Below are 17,455 nucleotides of genomic sequence, written 5' to 3'. Positions count from 1 at the left end.
ACTCACCCCATGGAGAATTGAGTTCAATAATATTTTTTAGTTTTTGTCGCATTCCAAAGCCAATAATTTGAGGAGACTCTTTGTAGGCCCATTGATTCCAGAAGGAGACCCAAATGCATTTGGGTCTCCAAAGGTTTTGTCAAACCTTTGCCATATTACAATAACTCCAACTTCCCAGGCCATATTGTCTCTTCATTATCACAGTATCAGGATAGGATAATATAGCCCAGTCCTAGTGTGAGCATTCAACAGGACAGGGGTCTTCAACAGGGGGGCCCAGGACCCCTAGGGGTCCTCAGAGTTAGTACAGGAGGGTGCCCTTTGTGTGATTATAGCAGATCTACAAGGTGCAGCTTGTAGATCGGTTATTTTCGGCAAAGAAGTTTGGTGTAGAGGGGGGAAAAAAGAGCAGACCAAGTGCAGAGTGAAAGATATTGACGGTTTAAGAGGTTAAATGTCAACAAAAATACTCATTAACATGAATCCAGCATACACTGATGATGGCTGTCAAACAAGTATATGAAGCCATCTATGAAAAGGTTTAATCTGCAACACTAATATGTAGAGGGTGGGGGGGTCCCTGCTTCATCTCCCCATTAAAAGGTCACACAACGCACCAATGCAACTACTCGCAATAAAACAGTTTTAAGGCTATGTCATACCAATGCAACTCCTTGCAACTGCCATTGGGGATAATGGTTGCGAGTAGTTGCATTGGTGCGGTTCGGCCTTTGGCTAAGGGGTCCTTGGCCTGAAAAACATTGAAAAACCCTGGTATAGACTATAGAGTAAATAATGACTAGGTTACACATGATGACATTGATCTTTTTCATCATTTTATTATATATATATTTATAATATGTACAGAAAAAAAACATTGTGATCAAACTCAGCAGTGAGACAGAGCACCAAAGTGAACGAAGCTGAAAACAGAAGAAACGTAGCGGGTGAACACAGGTGCAAGGTCCTGCCTGGTGCTCCATACTGACAGACGTTGTGTGTGTTTGTGTCTTTATGAAGCCATTGAAAAGCAACAGAAAGAAAAAAGAAAGTGTGCAAATGAGGTGGAAAATACCCCTTTTACCAAATTAGTACAAAAAAGGGGGGTGTGAAAAGAAAAGAGAGACAGTACAGTGAAGTTCCATCATATCGTCGTTGTCAGGTGAAAACCTTGAATGTCCAGAACCGTTCGTTTAGCATTTATCATTTTAAAAATGATTTAAACTAGTGAAAACAGCAGATCTACGAGCACACAACGCCTCGCGGTGCGAGGCGCTGTGTGCTCGTAGATCTGCTGTTTTCACTACTTTCGTGCGACGGCCTCGTATGATGAAGCGGGGCTTTACTTTGCGAAAGAACGTACACATTTGAAACTTGGGAGATACGAGGTTTCCGCCCGAAGACGGCGATAAACACATTCATAAGTTAAGCCCCGCCCCTTAGTCCTGTAGCCCCACCCCCCCGCTTGCACTTGGACGCCCCTCCCTCCCGCTGAAAGCTAATAATCCCAAATCCTGTTATCCTTCGATGGGACCGGACACAATATTACCACAGTATAGTATGCAATTAATATATTAAAATCAGTAGAATATCAAGACTTCTTCAAAAGAAAGAACATTCAGAATAACTCAAAGAACAAACAAAGGGGACTCACACACTGGTGTGAAACATCTTTTTTTTTAAGTACGTCGTATGCCTTTGTGTGTGTGTGTGTGACGTTGAGTGTGTGGTGTCTTCCAAACAACTGCTTCATATTTTGTATGCACTCAAGTGAGACAGAGGGAATGCCGGACTGTCGGCAGGTTTAAAAAAGAAAAAAAGAAAAACGCACAGGAATGTTACACACATAGGCCTTGCCAACCACGCTGATAACTCAAACCTATCCAAGCCCAGCCCTCGCACACACACACACATACACACACACACACACACACACACACACACACACACACACACACACATACAGTACACACACACACACACACACACACACACTTTTACTGCTGTTCCCTCCCCTTCCAATGTCAGTCAGCTGAGAACTTGGGCCTTAACAAATTCCAATTCCACACAACCGGTAACAAAACAGCATTCCAGCAGTCTCACATCACAGGCTTGAAAAACTCAGATTAGACCACATCTCTGCAAGAGCTACGTCGACACAAAAGAGCAACACGCCAACAAGTATAGTGCTAAAAAAAACAGCTTTATCTATTATGACCGTTACACCGATATGATCGCAATCGATTAATGTCACAATTTCACTGTACCGAAACAGACTTCATCTTCTGTGACAGCAGCGACAGCTTTCTGGGTCATGGCTCATTCAAACATGTTATTATTAATTTTTTTTTACTGGGCAGCGAATGCACAGAAGATGGCAGACAGACATCCATCTGTATTCACTTGATGTCTCACTTTTTCGGAGGCTGCAGGCTGGAATTGCAATTGGGGGCGACAGCGAGAAAGGCCTCGCTAGTGCCATAGATGGCGAGTGTACCCGAAATACTGACACTTCCATTTCTCTTTGCAAAGAGATAGAGAGCCAACCTAGCCATGAGCAAGCCCAAAAGGGGGCTCCCTTATCTGCACGAAGGGCTTGGTCAAGGAGAAACCTGTGGAACTAATCAAGTGATATGTAGATTAGCTGGAGGCGGTGAATGGGAGTTCATATCCGGTCTATAAATCAAGACCAGTCAGTCCCAGCACCTCCAAGCGCTATGGCCCAATCAAACAGACTTACATGAATGAGCTAAATAAAAAGTCCTAACTTGTTTCCAATTAAACCAAGACGGCTAACCTAAGGCTGTGATGCTACTTGACCCGACAGTATATTCACATCGATTAAATGTAAACAGTTCGCTACAGGAATAGACATATTTTCCAGTTCAAGGATCATCATACAGATCTGCAGATCCAAGGGCAACACCGATTGCCATCATGGTATTTGGGGAAGTGCCGAGCGTAGCAGCTTTTATCAGTGTGGCGTAGGAGGAGCTCCTTCTAGAAGTTCAGGAGTCACGGCTTTCCCTCCACATTCGTGCCAACTTCCATAGTATAGGAATGCCGTTGAGAAATAAAGGGTGATTTATACTTGGCCGATCTACAAGCTCACAACGTGTCATGCTTTTGTGAGCTTTGTAGATCAGATCTGTTATTTTCGTTGCGTGACGCTGGCGCAAGATCAAGTACAAAACAGGCATAACACGCTGCCACGAGAAACAAAGGTCAGGCCAGAACGCCTCTAGGCAGGGAGGGGTGGGGACAGACGGCACTTAGAAGCTCACCATCTCAAAACGTCGTCCTTATTTTCTGCCATCGATGACACAGGAATATTTTTACATCGCCACACAGGCCTTAGCGACACATTTAAGTGGCTAAATGATAAACTAGGGCTTAACTGTCACATTCAGTCTTGAAGGACGAACCTCAATGGCGGTCATCGAGACCGGTATAAAAAGGCAAAAGAAAGCATTGCTTACAAAGCTACGGTTCACTCCACTGGACCAGGACAGCCGGGTCCCAGAAGATCTGTATAAGTGGGAGACGTAATGGGATGATGAAAAGGGTGCCTTGGGACATGAATCGGCAAAGGAGGCACGTGACACGCACTTGTGACTGACCACTGACAGGGTTAAGTGAGGGTCCTGACGTCAGTGGCAAGGCAGGGGACAGAACAGCAGCTTTAAGAGACAACCCCCCCCCCCCCCCCCCCCCCCAAAAAAAAAATACTCTAACTACCCCGGTGCTTCTGCAAGCGAGCACAACTGTCCCGAAACTGCTCTACTTCCTAAACCCAGCCAGTCACATATACTTCAGCGCATCAAGCAATTTGTACAAGCCATCTCGATTAGAAAAACAGAAAACAAACAAAACAAGCAAACAAAAATCAATGAGGAAATAAAAATAATAATAAAACCATAATAAAAACAACAGTAATTGCAATAGTCTGCCGAGTTGAATGCAGCATATTGCCAATCGCTCTTGTTTGTATAAGTCAAAATGAGTATGTCATTGCCCCAAGTGTGTGTGTCAACAAGTTCAACCCTCAAACTGTATTATAGTGTCATACTAGTATGATATCATGACCTAACCGTACTGTACCTTGTGTGAACTTTAAGTTAAAATGTTTTCTTTCCTAGCTTGACAAAGTGATGAGAAACGTCATGTGTTACAGCACGGCACCCCATGGCTTCATCCAGAACCCCGCCGTCTCTGCATGGGAAATTAATGAAGTACTGGGAACGAGAGAGCTGGAGGGAGTCCAAATTTAACCGGAACCTCTGCCGTTTGTACGTCGACGAGCTGTGGCTTTAGTCGCTGCTTCCACTGTCAAACAAGGCCTTTATTTTTCGTAACTAGTTTGGTGTACGTGTGTGTGTCTTAAGTGTAGCCTCCCACACCTATATTTGTCGATGTAATTCTTCAGTCAGAAGGAGAGAATGAGGGGCGGAGGCGAAGGAAATGGAGGGAGGCTTAGTGAACCCACAACTCCCCCATCATTCTCATAGAGAAAGGCGTAGTGAACGGACAACCCCCACCTTCATCCTCATTAATAAATGACAGCAGTGAGTCACCGCTCCGTGTTGGTTGGGCGCCACAAGCCCCCACACACTGCCAATGCTGCTAAGTGAATGAACACGGTAGTAAGAGCTACTGCACACACTGGCTTTGAACGAATCACACACAGAGTCACGTGTAGGTGTGTGTGTGTGTTGAGGCCTGAGGGGCAGATTATTCTAGGGCTTGGGCAGTTGTGATGGTGGTGGATGAAATGGAAACACTATTTGACCTTCAAGTGTCTCGCAAAAAGGCAGAAAAAAATCTTTTATAAGCACACCTCCCCCCACCCCATGTTCACTTTCATACATGCCGTGCTAGTGGGAGGGGATGATGACCTAGACGGATTCCAAACCTAATCTTCCCGTCGCCTCATGTTCCTCTCTGAATCAATACCAATCTCTCCCGCATAATATGTTTACTTTTCATCTTCTCAGCAACAAGGACGAAAAAGTTGCCTTGACCACCCCCCCTTTCTCCTTTGTTGCCTACTATGTGTAGCTCTCTCGCGCCTTTCAAAGGAGATCCATGACCTCTCAATTAACCACTTGAACCCTAGGGTCCCTATTCAGGGCATGTCACGATAGGCGAATATCTGCTGAAAACAGCCAATCTACAAGCTTGCAACACGACGAATTGTGAGTTTATAGATCAGCTATTTCAACCGAAAGGAGGGGGAAAAGGAAGGCGCCTAGTATGGACCGCTTGGAGAAGGCATAGGGTTTAAGTGGTTAACCTCCTTCGATGCCCCACCTCTCCTCTGATATGTCCTCTGCGCTTTGTCGTCAACTTCTTACGCGATCCGCATGCCTCCATCTTGACCCCATTATGTTCTCTGTTGGGGGGCCTGGGGGGTGCATGTATGTATGTAGGAATAGTGGGTTGGGGTTTAAAGACGAGGGAGAAGAAGGGGTGGGTAGGGGAGTCGAGGCGAGGCTGGACCCAGGTCGGCGGTGGTGGTGATGGTAAGTGGGAGCAAGGGGGGAGAGGGGGGCGTAGGTGGGGTACTGGGGGGGCATGGCTCCTAGCAGGGTCTTTAGCAGCACCCCCCACCGGACGGCCTGACGGGAGTGCTATCGATCTTCAGGTTGGGCTTGTCCCCTCCGGCCGTGGCCCCGGGCCCCATGCGCTTCTTGATCTCGGCGGCCATGGTCATGAAGGCCTGCTCCACGTTGGTGGCGTTCTTGGCGCTGGTCTCCAGGAAGGGGATGGCCAGCGAGTCGGCAAACTCCTGCACAGTGGTGAAGGGACCATATGAAAATGTTCATATCACGATTATTGTGAACAAAGAAATCGTGATTTACGATGTTATCGCGATAATCAAAATATCCCCAACATCCATTATCCTGGGGCGGAACATTTGCCAAAAAATAGCCGACCTACAAGCTCACAACGCGTCGCAACGTAGATCTGCAATTTTTTGGCAAAGAGATTTGGGAGAGAGTGAAAAAAAGACTGTATCAAGTATGTATATTATACGTTTTACCAATAGAGGGTTTAAGTGGTACCGGATATGCAGCTCGGCAAATAAAAGGTGAATTGATCCCAGTGCATGACGGAGGACGATATCACAATAAATTAAATCTCCACGATACGATTATCGCGAGTGTTTTTTTTTCACGATAAACGATAATATCGCTTATCATCCCATCCCTACTGGACAGTGGCGGACAAGAGGGTTGTATGTCAGCCTGCACATTACCATGCCAGTAGAGCTGGTATAATGTCACGACTAAATGTTATTATCCAAACTCACTTTATTTTGAATGTCTATATAGCAGAGAAAGAGACCGCAACAGAGCAGAAAGCCTGCAACACTCCAAATTGAATAAAGTCTTTATGGTGCACGGCTCAATAATAACATGAAACAAAGAAGAAGTCGCCAGCACACAAGGAAATCCTTTTCACATGGTCTATTTATTTATTATATGGTCATAACGCTGAGGAAGACCGACCAGGTCGAAACGTGTACGTTGTTCTCTGTCCAGAGAGGTAAATAAACCATGTGAAAAGGATTTCCTTGTGTGCTGGCGACTTCTTCTTTGTCTAATGTCTAAAGCCCCTTTTCCACTACAAGAAGGAACCAGAACTTTCAAGAACCTGAACCTATTTTTTTGGTTCTGGTTTTGTTTCCATAGCGCACAGCCCGGTTTCAGACCAGGTTCTGTGAACCTTTATTTAGGTCCTGCTCTTGATGTAGTAGTAAACTTGAGTTCTGGGAACCTATGGGCGGGGCCAGCAGCGCTGCAGCTCTTTTTTGGGACCTTCCCGGTTAGGTCTGGTTATATGGAAACATAAGCGGAACTTGGTCCCGGAAGGTTCTGGAAAGTTCTGGTTCTAGTTCTGGTTCGGCCCTGTAGTGGGGAAAAGGGGCTTTTGTCTACTGGGATCAGACTTCTCAACAACAACAGTTTCAGCAACAAACATAAATGGAGAAGAAATAATTTGTTATTGTTATTTACGCAATAATTCCCTCAGGGCCACTGTAGTGATTATGTCACATGGAAGCATTGTGGCAACACATGGAAGCATTGTGGCAACACCTTTAGCTGTGATATATAATACATTTATAATATATTTACAGCATACCATGTATGAGTTATTGCTTTTATAAAACAGTTACCAACATGAAATCCCAGTCGAGTCATATGTGTTTTTTTAAATAACAGTTTTGTTAGAATTATTAGTTGTCCCGCCCCTCCCAGACTGCCTGCATAAACAAGGCAGTTGCTATTCAAGCTCTGTCTGTCTCCCTTTTTTTATTCTGATGCCGACATTTTATAATCTTACGAAATGAAATTCCCCACCGTTGACATGGTTTAAAGACTTTTTTTATAGACACCAGTAATAAAAGCGTCTGACAGCCCATTTTGTTTCCCAATGTCATTTCATTTTCTTTTTTCCAAGTTCATCAATCTTAGTATAATACCTTGGTTTGGCTCTAACCAAGGTATTATACCACCACAGAGAACTCAATGAACTAGCACTTTTGCACCTTTGGAATGGAATGAGTTACAAGACCATAAATACGCTGGTTTCACTTTCAATGCAGGAATAGTCTTGTTTTCTGTAGACTGGGTCCCCGTAGAATATATACTGTACTTGTAATCAAGTACTATGCCATTATACATTATGTAGCCTAATTCTTCGTAGTGTCGTGTTGGTATGGGCTGATTCTGCACCATCGCATCATGATCATGTATTTTATGTTGTTATGCACTTTGGATTTTATTGTTGCTGATGACTTGGCAAGGTCAACCTTGTGACAGAGATCTAGGACTTCCTGGTTTAATAAAGGTACATTTAATTGAGTTCAATTCATTCTTGCTGACAGACTCAATAGTTTTAGTAATGTGTGTGCCTTAATGCATTGAGGTGAACACAACATCAGCAACTGATTCTCTCACACTCCTCCATAAGACTACAATAACATACAGCATAGACATCAAACACCTAAGTCGTTTTCATTGTTGTGACAAAAGGAAAAAGAATATCAGCCGAGAAATTAAATTGAGGAACTCTCAAATGCAACGGTTGTATCGCAACTGAAATACAACTGAAATGCAAAACCCTAATGCACTGCAATGCAGTATGGTGCAGGATTTGCGCCATTGTTATTATTTGTCATTTGTTTTGCATAAACGTTGAACATACTTTATGCTCATTTAAAGTAATAGATGAATAACTTTAAGTACACATTGTCCTTTTGTGTGTGGTAGTCAAGATGAACGCTGAGGCTGCTGTGGCTGATAGAACAGATGTCCTGATGTCACCCTGTCAATCCTACAAAGTTCTGGCTTTAAGCCAAGTTGTGAACCAACATAGTTTTCTAATTGAGAATTCAACATTACATATTGTACCACACACAAAACAGACAAATATCACAACAGCAATGTCTCTTTTGCATCCAATTAAAGAGACGCTATCCCAACCATTACTTCAAATGTATTGTGTAAGTAACCTATTAAAACATCTACAACAGTCAAAACATCCCGTGAACTTAAATGCATCAAATGCTGGATAATTAAAATGTGTCAAATGATGTACTAGCCAGTTAACAGATTGAATTTGAAAACTCTTTCTCTCTCTCTCTCTCTCTCTGTGCGAGATAAATCTATTAATTTATCACACCTCAAAATCATTGAGGCCGTTTCACTTCATTTATAAGCTCTAAAATGCTGGTCTGGAAATTATTTCTTATTGCCGACTGTTGATCCAGATTCACAGGGACCTTAACAGTTTGCTGAATAACAGCAAACAGTAGTAATAATCACAAATTGTGTTGATTCAAATGTTCATTTTTTTTTAACAAGCATTCCCCCAGTAGTACAAACACTACACTGTAGGACTTTTATTGGAGCAAATAGAAAACAGTACAGAATGGTTGCTGTAAATGACAACCATATATTGCTGTAGAAATGAATGACTAGCTACATTTAGGTTTCATTATGTTCAATGAGCGAGGGATATTTATTTGATCTTTAATAGAGCAACTAACGGGGACCAAGACAACAGCAAATAAGGCATAGGAGGCCCGCGGGCCATTTGTGGCCCGCAGGGTCTACTGTCTGGCCCCCACCAACCCCAGTAATAATGGTGGTATAAGAGCAGCAACAACACTAGTATATTGTCGTTGCTGGGTGGAAAATCTCATATCTCCAAATTTGTACGTTCTTTCACAAATCATACAAGGCCGTCGCACAAAAGTAGTGAAAACAGCAGATCTACAAGCACACTTGTAGATCGGCTGTTTTCACTAGTTTAAATCATTTAAAAAATTATAAATGCAAAACGGTTTTGGACATATACGATTTTCACCCGACAACGACAATATCTGAACTGTCGCTGGAGTAGCGGGAACGCCGCGGTCGCCCCCTGCAATGTTGCGGCCCTCGGCTTGGTACCCTAGACATAATTCAGCCCTTGGGGAAAACTAATTGGGGAACACTAACATAAGGTAATGCAGAAAATCTGGCATCCCTTTGTTAGATGGTTACTTATGCTTGTTATGCTGGTGTTATTTCAGGGACCATTTCATTTCTAATATACTTACTAATATCTACTCGTGAATCAATATTCTGACCCTGACTGCTATTGACACCTGGATTTCAGGTGTCAATGGCTGATGACGATTCATTTTTTATATTGCATCAAAGTTTGCAGTTCGAAGTTTTTTTGTTATACAAATAGATGTTATACAAATACATCTCGTAAATTATTATTAGTAGTAGTATTATTGTGTGTACCTTGGCTGTTGTGTAGTCCACTACTTTCTTGGTGGTGAGGTCACACTTGTTGCCCACCAGCAGTTTGTTGACATTCTCGCTGGCATAGCGGTCTATCTCCTGGAGCCACTGTTTCACGTTGTTATAGGACTCCTGTGCAATGACACGAGAGCATTACGATAGGTTTAGGGGTAATGCTGCTGTGTGCTTGAGAGTTTGTGCAGTTAGCGGACATGATCTGTTGAATGGCCATGATGACCGCTGTACCTTCAAAATAAGACATGAAACCTGTGTGCGTTGCTAAACTGTCCACAGGCCACCTCTGGTAGAAGGATGGTGCCATAATAATGAGCATTAGTGGGGACCAATTAAGGTCAAATTAATCATTTGTTTTGAAGGTGCAGACAGCGTTATTAGAGAGGCAGAGAATAATCATTGTCAAGCTTTAGACTATCCCCTCCAATCACTAGTCTGCATATCTTAGCTTTCAAAAGTGGTGAATTGTTATTAGGAATGCAAAGCTTGCTTGGAAAAATAAAATATACAGAATTTACTTTCTAGTAAAGTAGCTTTCCTCCTGAATGCAAAAGAGAAAGACTTAATAAAGTGTGAGTGACAGAACAGAAGGACAATGCTCACATTGTTTCAGTGTCATTCAATCCTGTTCTTACAAGCTAACAACGTACAGAGGGAAAAGGCAGCCAGTCTCTTTTTGGATGATTCAGCATCACACTAGTGCTGGGCTTAAGACCAATATTTAGAACGAATAACCAACTTAATTTTACTCAAACAGATTTATTGATTAATCAAGAAGCACTTGCAGGTAACGGAACAATGTCAGGTTCATGGTCTGTACGAACATTCTCAAAACGCATGATGCCAGCTTCACTGAACAGGATGCTGGACAATGATAGGAATGACCAAGACATTGGAATGACACAAGACACAGCCTGACCAGTCTGTGGTATGTGTCAGTGTATTCACTGAGCCAAAGCAGTGCTTCAACGTAGTCTTTTTCCCCCCTTTAATTCAAAACCTTAAAAGGTTTTAATAACTATGCAAACACTATGGTGATTCAATAGGTAAGAGACAGAAAAAGACAAAGGTGAACTGTATGGTCGCAATTATTTGATGTTTGGTAGGTCAAGTTAATAATGTGTATTCATTAAACTACACATTCAGAGATAACGGAAATAAAAGACATTTAATGTAAATGTATACATGTGTGACATGAAAGTGATAGTTCACCCACAAAATGACTTATTTCCTATCAATTACACACCCCATGGAGGTTTTTGTCGCATTCCTAAGCAAATAATTTGATGACCTGGCTGCAGTGGTTCCCTATGGATATACAAAGGTGACATCTACCAGATACATGAGGGTCTTTATTATTCGAAAAATCTCCATGAATTTAAGTCTCCATGGGTTGTGTAATTGAAATAAGTACAATATCTTGGTGAACTACTCCTCTAAGAGCCCCCAAAATGTATAAAAGTCCATGATACACTAGACAGGATGGAAAACGACCAAAAGAAATGCATGTCAGCATCTAGCATGAACTCACCTGATCTGTAACATCATATACAACAATGATGCCGTGGGCTCCGCGGTAGTAACTGGAGGTGATCGTGCGAAACCTCTCTTGACCTGCAGTGTCCCACTGACAAGAGAGACGGGCAGAGACAGAGAGAGACATGCGGGGAGTGGGAGAAACAGAGAGAAAGATAGACAGGGAGAGAGTGAGAGAACGGGACAGAAACGGACAAAAAAAGAGACAACAAAAGATTAAGTGTGGGAAGGCAGGAACTGGAAATGGAACATTAAAACTAGGGGTGGGCGATATGGTGATAAATATCGTTGAGACGATACAATGTCTCCACGATATTCCTTTTCAGAGATATCGTATATATTGTGATACAATGAGGGAGCCATATGAAAAATCCTGTTGGAATTGTTAATACAGATTCAGAGATTCATTGCAGAATCTATTTAAACCTACATGTTGGTCTAAATCAGTAGTTCTCAAACTTTAAAATGTCAAGGTCTCCCCTTAACTCTAACAGTATACAAATGAAACCAAAATTTGGTTTAATTTGTATACTGTCAGAGTTACATACATGTAATGGTCAATTTAGACCTCCCAAAAGGTACCCAGAGAGTCCCTGGACCCCACTTTGAGGACCACTGGTCTAATCTGTTACTCCTTTTTCTTTTCTTTTTTACCTTGTAGGTGGTTGTACTTTTAAGTAACTTGAAAAATAACCATAAAAACCAACATGAAAAAGAATCGTGATAAGATTGTGTATCGTGATACAGCTTGGAAGAATATCATGATATTGTATTCTTCCATATCGCCCACCCCTACATTAAACTGAACTTAACTAAACAATTCGATTACAAAAAAAAAAAAAAAAGAGTGGTCATGATACCCTCCTATAAACGTGAGTGCTGGTTACCACCAGCATTGCATGACCGCTTATCAAAAAACATGAGAATGTGCCTGTGTATTTTTGGTTTCTTGCTGAATGCTGAAAGCCTCCAAGTCAAAAGGCCCAATCAAAATACACTGCTTTACTGACACACTAAAATCATCCCTCCCCCCCTTATTATCATACATCAACAGTTGTGGGCATGGCTAACTTCAGTTGAGTGGTGCTAAGGTGAAAACGGTGTATAGTTAATGAACAGGTGGGTGTGGCCACATAAAAACATATTTTTTTCTTTCTGTACACTTTTTTGAAAAACTAAATCTTCCTCCAAGTATAATCATAATACCTGATGATCATGTTTTAGGGGGGAAAAATTAACCCTGATGTTCCTATTCTGGTGCGAATATTAAGCCAAAATCTATCTATGATCTACAATGTTGCATCGTGATGCGTTGTGAGCTCGTATATCAGCTATTTTCAGCAAAGAGATTTTGTGTTGAGGGGAAAATGGAGCATAGTATAAGTAGCTAACCTCTGAAACCTAGAGTTTTTGGCCTGGAATGATGAACGGTTGCACCCGACATGCAGGGGCGAGCTGCTGTTCATCCAGAGTGTAAACAGTGCAGCAAAGCTACATGACAAAACTAGGTTTGTACACCTAATGAAATGACAGCTTTGAGCACAGAAAGCCAGGCCTGTTTAACAAGCTGCGTGTCTTTCCAGTGGCAAGGCCTGTTCCCTTAACCAAAACGGTATCCAGTTACACCCACTGGTCTGTGACACACACACACACACACACACACACACACACACACACACACACACACACACACACACACACACACACACACACACACACACACACACACACACACACACACACACACACACACACACACACACACACACACACACAAACTACAGTGCGTTCATAAGCGTACAGTATTTTGATAACAATAGGTGGATCTCAGCTCTGGCTGAGGAGGGAGGACTTGGGGAAGGTACTTGGCTACTTCCTGCCGAGCAAACGCTCTGAAGGAGGATGTTTTTAAAAAGGAATGTTGATGACTGCATGGACATTGAGGTGGGGGCTCTGTCCTACTGTGTGTGTATGTGCGTGCGTGCGCGCGTGTGTGCGCACACACGCAAGAGTGGGGCGTCTGTTCAGACTCACAATCTGCAATTTGATGGTCTTGCCATCCAGTTCGATGGTGCGGATCTTGAAATCAACTCCAATGGTGCTGATGTAGCTCTCTGTGTAGGTGTCATCCTGCAAATGAACGAACGAACGAGGAGGGACAGAGTGGGGGGAGGAGAACAAAGCCAGGGAAATCAAATAAGACACAGTGGAGCCATGAACAGGATGAGAGACTTAATATCAAGGGGCTGAATCTTAAGCTGCTACTTTAATGGAAAAAAGCCAGAGTTGTTGTTGTAGAGTTGAGATCAATTGTGTTTACTTACAGCAAACCGAAGCAGGAGACAGGACTTCCCTACACCAGAGTCTCCGATGAGCAGGAGCTTGAACAGGTAGTCACTGAAACAAAAACAATGGAGGTTGGACCAGGCAGGGATAGGACGTGTTCTTACCATAGACTGTAAAAAATATGGACTGTGGGAACCCATTGGTTTCCGTGCTGCAAAAATGACGCTTTTGTATGGGTGTCGCAATCATGGTACCCATTAATACCCAAGGAATGCTATTGGCTACCAACGGTCATGTGCAACCGCAGGGATACATGGGACATTGTCTTGAGCTTGCCGAAAATAAAGCACACAAAGAAGAATCATCACAAGCCTATCTATGATCACAAGCCCCTCCTACAGCATACCCTGTTTTAACATCAATTATAACATAAATGTTAGTTCTGTGTTTGCTTCATTTTAAATCCGGACAACTGGCCCCCTGGTTCTTACCTCTCTAACACATACTAGATCTCAGCTTAAAGCATGTGGTACTGTAGTGTACGTGTCCACACACACTCTGAAATGTTGACTGCAGCCATCCTCCAGAGACACAGGCCATATGTATATATCAGTGGTTCTCAAGCAGTGGTCCGTGGCTCAAATGCCGAATAAATAATGGACCTTGATACGAAAAATGTTGAAAACCACTGGTATATATTCACACTTACAGATCATGCTGTTGAACTGTATTCTACATCAGTCAGTGGTTCTCAACCTTTTCAGGCCGCGATCCCCAAAATAATCATATTTTAACTGGGGACCCCCCACCCTGACAAGCACTACGAGTTGAGGCACTACATTTTCAACAACACTACTATGTTATTGTGAAAATAGCTACATGCTCACAACGCAAGGCGTTGTGGGCATGTAGATCGGCTATTTTCACAATTTCTGCATCTAACATTTGACAATTTGGCCAATGTTTAATTAGCCATTTCTTTAAAGATTAGTTTTTTGGGCTTTTTTATGCCTTTATTGGATAGGACAGTTAGACTGACAGGAAATGGGGACAGATGGGGAGCGACATGTGGCAAAGGTCTTCCGGATCAGGAATCGAACCGGCAACGCCGCCAGGCATCCATGCCTATGTGGCAATGCCTAAGTGGTATGCGCCTGGACCAGTAGGCCAGCGGGCGCCTCTTAATTAGCCATTTCAGAGGTATTAAAAGTCCTTAAATTGTGACTTTAGAAATGTGCAGATACCCACTGTTCACTTAAACTTTTGTTGGTTTGTTTACTGTTGAGTGAGAAAACAATGTTTCATGTTAAGTTAATCATCTGGGGATCCCGCAAAATAACTTGGGGACCACTCTGGGGGTCCCGACCCACAGGTTGAGAACCACTGTACTACATAGTCACAACGAACAGAGAGCAAAACAACATCACAAGTGTTTTGTTTTTTTTGGTACACAGACTGCATCATGGACAGGTGTTGTTGCATTGCATTACGCAATCCCAGGCTGTGCAACTCCCATGTCATCAGAAACCAAGGCATGCCATGTAGGCTATTGCAGGCTGACATTGCCTTACCTTCAACGCCATCTATCCGATATGGTGTCACAAACATTGCATGTACTAGCCGGTTATGTTGCAATGACCCCGGGCCCAACTGCGCATGAGCAGGACTTGTTGTGGTCATGTGAGTTGATGGGTACAGTTGTCTGTGACAAATAATTAATAAAATATACTGTACTTTGTTTAAGAAACTGAACTGAACACGGATCATTATGCAGATCCTGTCAGCTACCTGTAAATACTCTACTGTTTGAACAACACGTCACATGACATAATGATCATGTTTTTTTTTAAAGCCTTTTGTTGCAAAAGATGTGATAATAACCCCTGATACAATATGTAATACACATACAATATAGTAGAAATTGCCATAATATATTGACGTAGAAACAGACACATCGACAGTCACGGGTTGTGAAAGGTTTTAGTCAGATGAACAGCGCAAATAACAGCATTTCGATGCTTGTCAACCAGTCACGGTGTCGGCGTTACACTCAAATTAGAGTCCTATCGAGTTGTGTGACCACAGAGGAAGCTGTCTAGTGATTTCAACCAATTGAATGTCAGCCTTTTATTTGGTTTGGTGTTTTGTTATTGTTTGTTGCTAAGAGTTACACTCAGCTCATTTTAAACGGATGCCACTTGTGGAAAACAGTGACTCTGTTGTTTCCCAGGCCAGTTCAGGTCAGGTTACAAAAGGCCCCCCTTTATGTCTTTACATGATGCTGTGTGAAACAGCTTGATGTTTACCCCTGGCATTTAAGTGGGTTAGAAATACAACAATAACAATTTGACAGTAAAACACAGAGGCAAAATTCCTACGCCGGCCGAAATCCACCGAAATGAAAACCTAACAATAGATAATAAACTGTGCCTAGGAGGTGTCAGAATTCAACGGGTCACCGGTTTCGGCGTAACGCCGGTGTGACGTTTCAGCCGAGCAGGGAGATCCGGTGACAGTCGCCTGTCTTCTCATTTTCACGGCTATAATAACTGAACTGAGGCCATCCCACATCTGTCAGCCAGCCTGCCATATCCACTAGCCAGCCGACGATAAACCCAGCGACACCGGTCCCTCCCGGGCACGGGGTCACCTCACCTCACACCGGGGTCCCCGGTGCGACAATTTGAGCCATGAATCCCATGATGAAGATGAAATACATACAAATAAACACGTCTGTGGTCTTGTTTTTTTCCTACACAAGTCAGGGGACTGGGGGACAAGCCCGTCAGCTGACGTCGAGAGAGTTTGGGGTAGGCCAAAAAAATAACCTGGCTGTCGGAGATATGCGCTCCCCTGATCGCCACTTACATACCTCGAAAAATAGCAGATGCCCTAAAAAAATAGCAGATCAACAACGCGTTGCTAGCGACGCGTTGTTTAGCTTGTAGATCTGCTATTTTTTGGGGGGTGGCTGGCACCCTCTTCCTCTCGCGAGATGTAGGTTTTTTTTGCCCCTGTTTTTCTTGTTTTCTACACAAAGACACTAACACAGTTGTTACTCACTATTCGGGATTCATGGTTTTGTCTGTGTGTTTGTTTGTTTTCTCGGCCGCTCCGTTCCTTCCAGATGACTTGTAGGTCTGTTTATCCTCCGTTGGCTTTCACACACCGTCTCCTTTCCTCCTTCCCTTCCTTTCCTTCCTTCCGTCCTACCGCCGGGGTAAAACAATCAACGCGGGGTTTATATTATAGACTGAGCGGACATTTCCCGAATTCCCTCGCTATTAAAATGGGGTTGTATTTTTTTTAAATGTGTCCTTTTTTCTTTCTCTCCTTCCTTTTTCTTCTTCCCTTTCTCTGTGTCCGCTCCTCGTCCAGTAGCAGCAGCAGAACGTACAAGATGGCTGCGCAGGTGCGGCAGTGACATCAAATGACGTGGCAACACTACGGACGAATCTAGAAGCAGCGGGGTGATGGGATTTGTAGTTTTTTGTTCTGCATCTAAAAGGGTGCGCGAGCCGAGGCGACTGTTGTAGTCTTGGTTGTAGTTCAAACATTGTGACTCACTGAACCGTGATGATGATGTGACAAGTTCACACAGTGGTGTGAAAAGTACTCACATTAGGCTACAAAGTAAAAGTATCCCAACTACTGCAATGTAGAAGTAGCATACTCTGTTACAACTTGTAACAGAGTATGCTACTTTTACTTGTAACTTACAAGTAAAAGTCTAGAATTCAAAATTGACTTAGTAAAAAAGTATCTGTAGGCCTACAAAAGTAGCCTATTGGTATCAAAATGTAGGCTATACTTAA

At 43.0% G+C, this 17,455-nt stretch overlaps 1 protein-coding gene across 1 annotated transcript; it reads right to left on the bottom strand.

Moving 5' to 3' along the window:
• Positions 1-1,505: 1,505 nt before the first annotated feature.
• On the bottom strand, positions 1,506-17,032 carry rab1ba (zRAB1B, member RAS oncogene family a). Its single transcript, XM_080742168.1, has 6 exons — positions 16,704-17,032; positions 13,679-13,751; positions 13,389-13,484; positions 11,350-11,445; positions 9,804-9,935; positions 1,506-5,788 (listed from the first exon to the last, which is right to left on the bottom strand). The coding sequence occupies exons 1-6, from the start codon at positions 16,715-16,717 to the stop codon at positions 5,594-5,596; spliced, it is 606 nt and encodes a 201-aa protein (XP_080598294.1). The 5' UTR covers positions 16,718-17,032; the 3' UTR covers positions 1,506-5,593.
• Positions 17,033-17,455: the final 423 nt, after the last annotated feature.

The sequence above is a fragment of the Nannobrachium achirus genome, assembly GCF_963921795.1.
Source record: "Nannobrachium achirus genome assembly, chromosome: 14".
Lineage (NCBI taxonomy): Eukaryota > Metazoa > Chordata > Actinopteri > Myctophiformes > Myctophidae > Nannobrachium > Nannobrachium achirus.
Note: the sequence above shows the minus strand (reverse complement) of the source record. Positions and strands in the feature narration are given on the sequence as shown.